Source organism: Prunus dulcis, chromosome 1 (genome assembly GCF_902201215.1).
Source record: "Prunus dulcis chromosome 1, ALMONDv2, whole genome shotgun sequence".
In the NCBI taxonomy this organism is placed as follows: Eukaryota; Viridiplantae; Streptophyta; class Magnoliopsida; order Rosales; family Rosaceae; genus Prunus; species Prunus dulcis.
Genome location: NC_047650.1, coordinates 28,582,478 through 28,594,598, shown reverse-complemented (window position 1 = coordinate 28,594,598; position 12,121 = coordinate 28,582,478). Strand labels below are relative to the sequence as shown.

Here is a 12,121-nt window from a genome sequence, read left to right as displayed (position 1 = left end):
GTTTCTCAACCTCCTGTTGAGACTCATGAAGCATTCTTTGAAGAGAATAATTTTCAGTTGTCAGCTTCTGAACCTCGTTTGCTCTAACACGCAAACGATCAGCCATGTTAGAAACAGAAGCAGCACTCTGAATGCTAGAAGCCATTGAGTCATTAATAGCTTCTTCCTCAGACCTCCCTGTCAACAACATTTCATCCATTGGAGTAATGAAATTCCTAGCTACTATGACAGCAGTAGCATCATTCATCATCACAGAATCATTAACTGTGAGATGACGATTTTGGGATACAAAGGATGGACGCCAAACTTTGGCGTCACTGGTTGTTGTGGGAGCATCATTTAAATTGAAATCATTTGGGCAGGAAGAAGAGGAAGCCATTTTAAGAAGGTTTCAAAGAAAGTTTTACATAAACTAAAGTTTCAGAAAATGAAGGAAGTTGAGTTGAAACGCAGTTGCTCAATCAAGTTTTGCAAAGGCAATATCTATAGACGAAAATGTGGCAACTTTTCAGGATTCCAATATCTTCTCAAATCCCCACATTATCTTTTTCTTTCGCAAGAGTCCAAAACTTCACGTGGCCTCTATAATGCCTGTCGGCACTTTCGGCATTTTCAAGTATTATTTTCGTCAAAGCCGATCTTGCTTTACGGATTTCACGGAGCTACTTTTTCAAAAGTATCCCGAGAATCTCGCAATTTTCCTGTGGTTAATTTGAAATTCACCGGTTTTACCTATTCATTGTATTGGTGTATAAATGTGTTACTAAAAGAAATTTCTTTGCATGAGATATCTAGTTTTCTCCATACCTAATGATGCGATATCTACTTGTTTTCTTATCAGTAAGCACTCAATATGCCCGAGAAGCAAGACTATCTCTGATCATCAATTCAGGAAGCGAGACTATCCCTGATCACGTTTATACTACATCAGGGAACTGTGAATGCGACAATATGCTCTAATCTCCTGAGATCCTTCTAGACCAGGAGAAATGAGAGCTTGTTGTTTGCTCCCACCAGCTTTCTTCCTTGATTGCTTACCTTACCTTGCAATCAATATCACAATATTTGTATCTTTTCTTTCTTTTATAACTCTCTGTTCATAAGGGAGAAGAATTGTGATTTTTGCTCTTGCAGGATATAACAAGATCATCAAGCGATACTTTATATTTACTGGGCCGATACGAGCTTGAATGATACTTGAGAAAAGTTTCTCCCACCTAAGGATGTAAGCAATACTTGTGTTATTTTATGCTTATATACTTATTTGATATTTTATCTGGAAAGGTAACCAAATGGGGAGATAAGTCCATTCCAAAAGAATGGCTTGTATGTATCCATGAATTATTAATGCAAATTTTACAGATTGCAAGTTGGATACATTGATAATACACTGCACAGATTAAAGTCTCATAAGAACAAAATATGGGTATAGCAGTGATCAATATGATGCACGCCTGTTGCGTAGCAAATGATGTGGATTGAAGTCCCGAAAGGACAATCCTTTGACATGTCAATATTGATATTGTGCACGCCTAATGCGTAGCAAATTGTATGGGTTAAAGTCCCAGAAATTAATTGACATGTATGTATTAATCTGTGGCATGCCTGCAGCATGACAGATATATGGGTTCTAAATGTTCCAACTCCCTAAATGGAGATTATCCACGCCCTACTATAAAATAACGCTCCATTGGAGGTTATAATCCACATTCTCACATAATAAAAGCCCCCTGCAGTGGCTTGGGTACCCAAAAGCTAATAAATGCTTATAATTGATGTATGCGCATGCACGTGAGAATGGTGGGATCATGAATTGATGAATGACAAATTTTGATTTTGGAGTAGCTACTCAAATCATCAATGGGCTGTGTTGATTGGAACCACGTTCAATTATTAAATGTCGACAATATCATTGGCCAAAATGGAATAAGGTAATTCCATTATAGATGAGAATGAACGTCAAATAACAAACCCATAGTACGAACCCCAAAAGATGTTAATACTGAAAGTTATACTTGGGCGTTCGGAATAAAAGGGAGTATACCTAATTTGTATGACACAACATTTCTAGCAGAAACAAGGAATGTTGGGTTTTCTCCATATTTATAGATTTCATTGTGCCTCTTTATTGCACATTTACGGAGACCAACATGTTGTCTTTAAGGGTGATTAAATGCAAGGAGCATATCGCCAGAAGCGATTCCCTAAAGATGTATAAATAGCTGGGTTAAAGCTATATCATGTGTCATAAAATTTAATCCCTTTAAACTAAATCCTTGAAAGGATTGAAATTGCATGAAGCAAGTCCCTGAAGGACATGTGCCTGAAGCACAAAATCTGTACTCCATACTATTGTGCATAAATTGCCTTAGTGAGTACATGGATTATAATGTGTTTGCAACACATTAAAGCTTTTGAAGAATTCAAGAAATATTTGTCTTAACTTAAAGATCAAGCATTATGCCAACGAGATTCTTGCTTATACTCAGAAAGTATTGAAGCATTTTTATGAGGATTATCCGTTGGACACTTTAAGATTTTTCGGTAGTATATTGGACCGGACATCGTATTTTTTCAGATAGAGCCAACTCCATCACCATCATTTTGGGATGATGTGAGGCATATTTGATGCTATCTAAAGCATAACACCATATACGAGCATATTTTTGAGTGAATTTAACAATAGCTCCAGTGTTATTAGATATGCGGACTCTGAAAATCTCTATGGTCGCTTACTATAACAAGCTAGTCATGAAGTTTTCAGGAGGAGCTATTCATCAGGGGGAGCGTAGTATTAATAAAGATCTTCATACACTATTTACTCACAGAAGCAGTGTCAACTATGATATTCAGAAAGCTGATCAACAGTATGGCTTCAAGATATTTTGCCAAGCATTAGGGGGAGCGTGCTGTCAATACAGACCTTTACACACTGTACTCTTTTTCCTTCGTCCAGGTTTTTATCCCACTGGGTTTTTCATGGCAAGGTTTTAACGAGGCAGTATCGCACGTGTGTCAATATACACAGAATTTTATGTTACACATGGTTATGTACTCTTTTTCCCTTCGACCAGTTTTTTTTGTCCCACTGGGTTTTTCCTGACAAGGTTTTTAACGAGACATATTCCGTATCATTTGTGGTCTCCAAGGAGGAGTGTTATAAATAATATGATGGAGCCCACATGAATAATATGATGGAGCCCACATGTTGGAAGAATTTTCCTACAAAAGGATTCACCTCCTCCATTGTAAGGGACACATAGAGAAATGATCAATTCCGATTGCAGAGAAGTTTTCCTCTGCTTCCTCCGTTTTTCTCTCCAATTTCTATTTCGTTTACAACAGTATAGGATTAATCCAATTTATGTCATGTGTTCTGTTTTCTCTGTTATTGTGTTCTACTTTGGGCATTCATTGGCGACTTATCAAACGACTGATGAGAGAAGAGAAACTCAGAAGGCAAAGCATGGTTGATGGATGGGTTGTCATGGGAGACTCATGTTGAAATGGAACTTTGGAGGAGTTGGACGCATAAACAGATTGGATATTTTGTTGTTTGTTTGTTGGCTTTAAAAACAAGTATGCAAAGCTCCAATAAATTTGGGACTTGAGGGTGACACCCATTCATGACATATGGTCCGATGCCGTAGTACCCGACAGAGACGACACACAATCTATCAAGCCAAAAATCTACGCAAGAAGAAGAAGCGGAACACACATTCTCTTCTTTATAATCTCAAATGACTTTTAAGAAAAATGCACAGCTTGTAGCGTAGTGGGTTATTTACAAAAGTATCAAAGACATAATGATTTTTACAGATTGCTTCAGCACCATCAAACGGGAAAACATTACACATCACTTCTTCAGTTTCTTCCCTTTATGGTTTAAAGAAATGCAAAGGGCCTCCTGGAAAAGCCTTAAGAAGCCTTCTTCTTTTTGTACCTCTTGGCACACACTATGTACACCAACATATTCAAGAGGCTGAGTCCTGCTAAGAGCCAGAAAAAATAATCCAAATGGCCTTCATTCAAATTGTCTGGTATCCATCCAGCCTTACCGCCCTGTGTTGTGAAGTAAGTCACGATTGTCAGAATCAAAGAGCTCAGATAGTTTCCCAATGAAGTCGTCAGAAGCGACAATGCACTGCACAAACTCCGCATAGCATCTGGAGATTGGTCATAGAAGAACTCCAGCTGCCCAATGAATGTGAATATCTCCGCAGCACCCAACAAGAAATATTGAGGTATTTGCCAAAAGATACTGAGCGGTACAGCTACCTCTTTGTCAACCAAACCAAGTTCTGTTGCAAGCTGCAATCGTTTCATCTCTACCACGGCAGCAGCCGACATGCATAGCACTGACAGAAAGAGACCAATACCCATCCGCTGCAACTCTGAGAAACCCCTTTCTTTACCGGTAAATTTCCTAGCAATCGGGACAATAAACCTGTCATAAATGGGGACCCAGAAAATAACACTGATGACATCAAAAGATGAGAGGGAGGCCGGGGGAATGGTGAAAGACCCAACAGATGTGTCCATCATCATCCCTTGTTCCACAAACATAGTCGCCATTTGGGCATAAACAGCAGAAAAGACAATTCCAGTAGCCCAGATTGGAAACATTCGTATTAAAATCTTCAACTCCTCCACTTGTGTTACAGTGCAAATCCTCCATGGATTGGAGAAGTCCCCAGTTTTGGTCTCAGTTTCTGATATCACAGCAGCTTTATCAAGACAACTGCAGCAAAAAACAAAGTTCATAAATTTTTAAGAAGGTTTGATTATACTTAAAAATTTGATTATAAGGTTGAGTTATTCAAGAAAAATATAATTTAAACGTTCAGAACATTACTTCAGTTCATCACTGTGCTCCAGCTTACGACTTCCTTTAATGGCAGAGCCTTTATCTTGTGTTTCATACAGGAGACTGCTGTCTCTAGGGACGTCCAAATTCCACTTACGAAATGATGCAACCAAAACCTGGCACATTCTTGTAAGAGGGCTTCCCCCCGGTTTCTGAAATCTATAAAGGGGTGTGCCAGAAAAGAAACTAACAATAGCAATGCCCATAAACAATGCAGGAATACCAAAACCTAATCCCCACCCAGCATTGTCTTGAACCCAGACTATTAGAGTACTCGATACTAGAGCACCAATGTTGATTGAAAAGTAAAACCAGTTGAAGAAGGATCCCTTCTTTACTCTTTCCCTAGAATCAGTATCATCAAACTGATCAGCCCCAAAGGATGAAACACATGGCTTGATCCCACCAGTCCCTAGAGCAATCAGATAGAGCCCAAAGAAGAATACTCCATACTGTGCCGGACTAGCTGAAGGACATACTGAATCCACACATTGGGGAGGCTTCAGTGCAGGAACTGATGCCGAGAGAGTCAAAGTACACATCCCCTACACCAAATAATAATCAGTGAAACAATCTGTAAATAACCATTGATGATCCAACAGAAGCAACAGGTCAAGTGTACGAGACAAAATTCTTCCATGCACCAAAAATTGGGAAGAAAAACCAAAATTTAATATGTATTTACAATGAAATAAATGGTGGAGAAAATAGCAATAGTCCAATATCTCCCCCAGTAAGCATCTGCTAGGACAGCTCCAATTAGAGGTGTGAGATAGCAAGTGCCCGACCAAGTTGTAACATTTCTTGCTGCAGACACATTTCCTTCGTGCAATTTGTGTGTGAGATATGTAACCAGGTTAGTGGAAATCCCATAGAAGGCCAAACGTTCACAACATTCAGTACCTGTAATGTATATTATCAAAGGTATTAAAACTTAGTCCATAAGGCAATGCACAAGACAAAAGGTATGTAAAGAACAAAAGATCACCTAGAATGAAGGGGCACGCTCTCCAATTCCCAGTACTTTGCTTAAGAACAGGCTTCCCGGTAATGTCAACTGAACCGTCTCCAGTGTACAGTCCATTGGTTTCATCCTGAAGATGCAATCATGTGAATAATGTTACATGTGTTGGAACCGTTAACATATAAATAAATGTGGAAGAAAATCCTTTAAAAGGAAAGAGAAGTACGCTGCAGTGTAAATGTCTTGCCAGCAGAAGTCATGAGACTCAAAACGCAAATAGAAAATATAGGATACCCAGTTAAATTCCGATAATTAAACTTAAGCAGACACCTAATTCAATAATAACTTTCCCAAATACAAATTGACTCAAGGTCAAACATTTCCCAGGTTCTCAATCTAAAAATTCACTCTAATGAACAAACTCAAACTAGACTAGAGGCATCTTTGTAATTGAATGTCAGTTAAAGAAAACTGGAATAGGTCATGAGCCAAACCATCCTCAAACTAAAAGGAGAAACATGTTTAACAAGAAACCCAATTCTTGCCCAAAATTATCCTCAATTAATTCACATCAAAGACCAAATTTTGAAGCCTAATCAATAAAACAGATTCCAAGGAAAAAACTTTAATACGAAATAGAGACAGCTAAGAGAGATGAAGAGAGAGAGAGAGAGAGAGAGTAAGAACCTGAATAAGACCATCTTCCAAGAGCGATCTTTCCTCCTCAAGAGAACCCATCTCTCGTCTGTCTCTCTGAAAATGCAATTATGCAATAGAAATGAAAAGAGTTTTCAACATTAAGTCACGAAAAAGAGAGCAGAGGATATTACTTTTCCACCTTGGAAGTCGGAATAGTATTTAGATCAGATGACACGCGTAAGGGCCAAGGGCAAGGTATCGTGTGTGGTGACGTAGAAGGAACAGGACCTTGGGACTTGGGACTTGGGACTTGGAATTGCGAAGGAGACGTAAATGTCCAGGTTTTTTGTTTGAATTTGAGCAGCGAAGGAAGAAAGAAAGAAGGGTAGTTTTCAACAACTACCCTTCCTTGCGACTTTGCGAGGGTTATCAGACAAAAAAGAGTTAGGCCGTGAATTTCACATTGATACCCTTTTGTTCTTTTTAAATATTAATAGTAGGTTGCTTAACAGATAAGAGTTTGGGTGGGTACCCAAGACTCCCTCGCCCGGCTCTTTCGTGAAGATTGGGCTGGGCATTTCCAGCCCAGATTAGTTAGTCATATTGGGCCCAAGGCCCATATAAAGATTTATCTCAAAAGAGTGTTTCACTTCACACACCGTGAAACGTGGTAAATAGCTATTGGGGAATTGGCATGACCGGTTGCTCGTAGATTCGCCGCGTCCCCCTCTCTCTCATCCAAGAAGAGAAATTGAAAAAGGTAGGTCCACCGGCTGGATGACCCAGTTGCCGGTTTCTGGTCTCCAGTCCACTTCCCTCTTCAAACCGTCGGCTTTCACTTCCTTCTTGCATCTCATTCTCTTGCTTTCTGTGGGTTAATGCCTTACGTAGAATTTGGCGGTCTTTATTCATTCCTTACCCCGGTAAAGCACATTCTCATTATTGAAAAGTTTTCTTTAGATTTTTTGTTTTGTTTCCATAAAAGAAAAAGAATGGGCAAAATTAATCAACAAGGCAAGAAAATCAAATATTACAATTAAATGAAGTGACAATTATGCAATATTTAAGGAAATTATCTCATATATATTATGTTGCACTTAATTTAGGGCATAATATTGTAACAGTCCAATTCCCTCCTCCCCGAGAAAAACAATCCAAGCAATTACCTTAGAGCTCACTCTCTGTCTTATAATTAACCGGTTTCAATAAATGTACTCATTTCCATCCTCGTGATCAATATTAATGGAATAATTCTATGTACTTATATTTCGTTATCGTTTAAAGAGGAAGACGTTTTCACAGACACACAAATTTAGTGAAGAGGCAAATTAATAAATTAATACCTAGAACATGAATTATGAATATCAGGCTGAAAGGAGGGGCTCTCCATTGAACTGGAAGTTCGATAACGCGAGTCTAAAAGTTAATTGATAACACAGGACATGAGGAATATATGCATTTGCATGATGCCAATGATATGCCCGATCGCGTTCATAATTTCCCTCTTACCGCAAGATGCTTTTATCAATCTCTTCTCTTGGAGCCATTAATTAGTAATCAGAGCATAAAGCAATATTAATTACAACGTTCCTAAGAATTCAAATATTCAATTTTCTATAATAATAAAGAAGGTTCTTTTTTTCCCATGGTTTTCTCTATCTCCTCTCGGGGGATGTGTGTTGTTTTCCTCTTGTTTCCCTTCCTTTTATCACATTTCGGTGGGTTAGCGGCTTTCTCCCATGCCCTAGCACTTGATCAATTCAACCACTAGTCTTGTTGACCATTGAACATGTCTTTCGTTTCAAAATCACGCGGTCAATTTGAATTTCGTATTTTCAAAACAAATGAATAATTTCACGTAACGTTTCTGGAACAAACATATATTAATATTATACATGCTTTGCGTGCATTAACTATCATATTTACTTCTTTTTTTTGTCTGTGGGATTAAATAATGTTAAATTGTTGACGAAGTTAAAGTAAGTCATTTTTTTTATTTATTGATTTTTTTTTTCTTTTTACTTTCCTTTTTTCAGTCAACGTTCAATTCAGCACTTTGAATAAAATTTAAAATAGCATAGAGAATAATAATACACAAGCTCCAAAATGTCCTATAATGGTGCTCATGAGAATCTGGAAAGATTTTCACACACAGGTCTAAAAACGACTAAGATAGCCTTAATTACCATAAAGGTTGTTCAACCCTCCTCCCCAAGCAACCCCAAGCTCACGCTAGCTTTGTATATAAACCCTTGTCCTTCAATTACTTTTCTCACCAATTCGTTTTTGCCATCTCGATCTGTTAGCTCTTCTCTGCCCTAGGGCTGTCCTGACATCCTCTCTCTCTCTCTCTATCTCTGTGTGTTTTTGACGCTAACCACCATGGGCCTCTCAAAAACATTCTCAGCTTCCGATGTCTCTGTCCACTCAACCTATGCCTCTCGCTATATCCGAGACTCACCTGCTAAGTAAGTATATATATATATATATATATATATGTACTGTGTTTATATATAGGCTTAGATGCATTTGGGTTTTGATGGATGCATGCAATAAATAATAAATAAATTGCAGGTATAAGATGCCGGAGAATTCAACGCCAAAGGACGTGGCGTTCCAGATGATCAATGACGAGCTGATGCTTGATGGGAAGCCAAGGCTCAACTTGGCTTCGTTTGTGACAACATGGATGGAGCCAGAGTGCGAGAAGCTTATCATGGATTCCCTGAACAAGAACTATGTTGACATGGATGAGTACCCTGTTACCACTGAGCTTCAGGTACTGCAATTAATTTCCAGATTATACGTAAAACTCTGTACTAATGAAGCTTAGAACAGCACAGGAGTGTTAATTCGTTAAGTTGACGATTTCTTAAGTATTTTATTGGTTGATGTCTTAGTAGTGTTTAGACAAAAATATATATATAATTTATTTCTATACCGTTCCCTTTTTCTTTTCCTCAACTTTGTATTTTTGTCAAAGCTTTTTCTTTTTGGTGTATTTTTTGAAAAAATCAAATCGAGCCAGTGATTCTGTGTGTTTGACGTGACTCTCTCTGGCAAGATCTCTTTTTCTTTTTCTTTACACAAAATAAAATAAAATCTGAGTATGGCACGTGTGGTGGGCCTTACTTACTTGTAGAAAAACTGAAACGACCGAAGACTGAATGTCGTTGAGTCAACGATTCAATGGGGAATTGATGCTAATAAATTTATCTGTCTCTGTCGTGTGTTTGATTACACAGAATCGGTGCGTGAACATGATAGCAGATCTATTCCATGCACCGCATGAAGAAGGTGAGGCTGCGACTGGAACAGGAACAGTAGGATCATCGGAGGCCATAATGCTGGCAGGCCTTGCATTCAAGAGAAAGTGGCAAAACAAGATGAAGGCTCAAGGCAAGCCTTACGATAAGCCTAACATTGTCACTGGTGCCAATGTCCAGGTAAATTTCATCTCATCTTTATACTTCTTTTAATTTCTTTTGATTTTTTTCTCCCTAATTAATCTTTGTAATTATGTATATACACAGGTATGCTGGGAGAAGTTTGCAAGGTATTTTGAAGTAGAACTGAAGGAAGTGAAAGTGAGGGAAGACTATTATGTAATGGACCCTGTCAAGGCTGTGGAGATGGTGGATGAAAACACCATCTGCGTTGCTGCTATTTTGGGATCAACTTACAATGGAGAATTCGAAGATGTGAAGCTCTTGAATGATCTCTTGCTGGAAAAGAACAAGCAAACTGGGTGCGTACGTACATATTTGCTTCACATACACTAATTTAATTGCAATTATATAGTTGGATTAACATTTAATTTGAAAGTAATATTGATTTGGCAATGGATGTATGCACAGATGGGATACCCCAATTCATGTCGACGCTGCCAGTGGTGGGTTCATTGCACCATTCTTGTATCCTGATCTTGAATGGGACTTCCGTCTTCCACTGGTGAAGAGCATCAATGTCAGCGGCCACAAGTATGGCCTTGTTTATGCTGGAATCGGGTGGATTGTTTGGAGGGCCAAAGAGGACTTGCCTGAAGACCTTATCTTCCACATCAATTACCTTGGAGCTGACCAGCCCACCTTCACCCTCAATTTCTCTAAAAGTGAGACAATAAACATATAGCAACTTCCTCTGATCTAAACCTCTAATTCATCATGCCAATGATTACTAAACTAGTTTACTATTATTTAATTCGCAGGTTCTAGCCAGATTATTGCTCAATATTATCAGCTTATCCGATTGGGTTTTGAGGTGAGAGACGGACTAATTCATTAACACTAATTTTACAATATCCTGAAAATTATTGAAATATAAGTGATCTCATTTTTGCTTTTTTTATTTTTTATAATGCAGGGATACCGTAATATCATGGAGAATTGTCAGAACAATGCAATGGTGCTAAAAGCCGGGCTGATAAAAACAGAACGCTTTAAGATTTTGTCAAAGGACATCGGGGTTCCAGTGGTGGCGTTTTCTCTCAAGAATAGAAGCCGTTACAATGAGTTTAAGGTGTCTGAAAATTTGCGTCGGTCCGGGTGGATTGTGCCTGCATATTCCATGCCGGCGGACGCTAAGCATGTGGCCTTGCTCCGTGTTGTCATAAGGGAAGACTTCTCTTGCACTCTTGCTGAGCGACTTGTCTCTGATATTACTCACGTCCTGCAAGAGCTCGATATGCTGCATCCAGCTGCTCCTCCTGCCATTGAAAATGGTCATCTCAAAGTGGCTGCAAATGGCCTCCTCAAAGTGCCTGCAAATGGTGTTGCAAACGGTGATCACAAAGTGGCTGCAAATGGTGTTGCAAATGGGAAGGCATAGGAAGTTTATTACTAGCAACTTCTTTTTGTTGTCGGAGATCGAGTCTATTTGAACTTCATAACGTCGATCATATAGGAGTTTTTTTTTGTTCTCCTTTTGTTTGAGGTGTTTTTCTCTTTTTAGGCGTTTGATTATTATACTTTGAGGAGTCCTAATTATGAGTCGTGTTAATTTCTCGGGCTAATTTACTAATTCTATTGCCCCTTATATATTGACAGAATTTTTGAGATTGACATATATACTAGCAATTTTTCAGTTTTAATTAATTTTATTCTTCTCTGTATCCGTCACCGTCACCGTCAACATAACATGATCCTACTATTCCACATCCCTCTGAGCGAGAAATGTATTTTGTTGAAGAGTAAAGGAAGCTATAAGTATTAAATCAACCAAGTGTATGCCATACAAAGTAATTCTGACTTTGGCTTGGGAGCAATGCAATGAAATCAAGTCTCGCAGTTGCTGCAAATTAAACATGCATAATCCCTGCTAAATAAAGGTGAAGATTAAATTACTTCTAAGATACTTCAACTAAAATTTGAAACTATTGCTATAAACAGGCTTATAAGAGACTGCTAGCTAGAAGCAGAGATCTTGTGGCATTATTTCGTGTGCGATGTATCACATATTTTCTTGTAATAGGCAGGTCATGACCCTGGCTCTTATGCATGGTTATGGTTGTCCTATATGATGTTTGAGTTTGAGATGTGTTTGTGTGTTGTTGCTGTTACTGTTAATGTTGCTGTTATTGAGAGACAAAATGAAATGAATTTTTTTTATTTTTGAAAACCCAAAAGGAAAAAGATCACCATCAATTCAAATGA

At 38.4% G+C, this 12,121-nt stretch overlaps 2 protein-coding genes across 3 annotated transcripts; one reads left to right on the top strand and one right to left on the bottom strand.

Moving 5' to 3' along the window:
* Positions 1 to 3,691: 3,691 nt before the first annotated feature.
* LOC117635650 (protein NRT1/ PTR FAMILY 8.3-like) lies at positions 3,692 to 6,918 on the bottom strand. 2 transcript variants are annotated; one of them, XM_034369997.1, is made up of 6 exons: positions 6,662 to 6,918; positions 6,519 to 6,584; positions 5,856 to 5,961; positions 5,553 to 5,770; positions 4,856 to 5,412; positions 3,692 to 4,741 (listed from the first exon to the last, which is right to left on the bottom strand). In XM_034369997.1, exons 2-6 carry the CDS (start codon positions 6,567 to 6,569, stop codon positions 3,919 to 3,921), a joined length of 1,755 nt encoding a protein of 584 aa, XP_034225888.1. In that variant the 5' UTR covers positions 6,570 to 6,584; positions 6,662 to 6,918; the 3' UTR covers positions 3,692 to 3,918. The 2 variants fall into 2 exon arrangements, with proteins under 2 accessions (XP_034225888.1, XP_034225882.1); XM_034369991.1 differs by having other exon boundaries at positions 6,670 to 6,918.
* Positions 6,919 to 8,764: 1,846 nt separating this feature from the next.
* On the top strand, positions 8,765 to 11,532 carry LOC117613890 (glutamate decarboxylase 4-like). The gene is made up of 7 exons (XM_034342500.1): positions 8,765 to 8,938; positions 9,045 to 9,249; positions 9,716 to 9,916; positions 10,004 to 10,218; positions 10,328 to 10,581; positions 10,678 to 10,730; positions 10,833 to 11,532. Exons 1-7 carry the CDS (start codon positions 8,853 to 8,855, stop codon positions 11,295 to 11,297), a joined length of 1,479 nt encoding a protein of 492 aa, XP_034198391.1. The 5' UTR covers positions 8,765 to 8,852; the 3' UTR covers positions 11,298 to 11,532.
* Positions 11,533 to 12,121: the final 589 nt, after the last annotated feature.

Coding starts and splice junctions, on each gene's coding strand:
- LOC117635650 (XM_034369997.1), bottom strand. CDS start 6,569: ATGGGTTCTCTTGAGGAGGAAAGATCGCTCTTGGAAGATGGTCTTATT. Junction 5,962..6,518: donor TGGAAGATGGTCTTATTCAG/GTTCTTACTCTC, acceptor TTGCATCTTCAG/GATGAAACCAATGGACTGTA. Junction 5,771..5,855: donor AGCGTGCCCCTTCATTCTAG/GTGATCTTTTGT, acceptor TATACATTACAG/GTACTGAATGTTGTGAACGT.
- LOC117613890 (XM_034342500.1), top strand. CDS start 8,853: ATGGGCCTCTCAAAAACATTCTCAGCTTCCGATGTCTCTGTCCACTCA. Junction 10,219..10,327: donor GAAAAGAACAAGCAAACTGG/GTGCGTACGTAC, acceptor ATGTATGCACAG/ATGGGATACCCCAATTCATG. Junction 10,582..10,677: donor CACCCTCAATTTCTCTAAAA/GTGAGACAATAA, acceptor TTTAATTCGCAG/GTTCTAGCCAGATTATTGCT.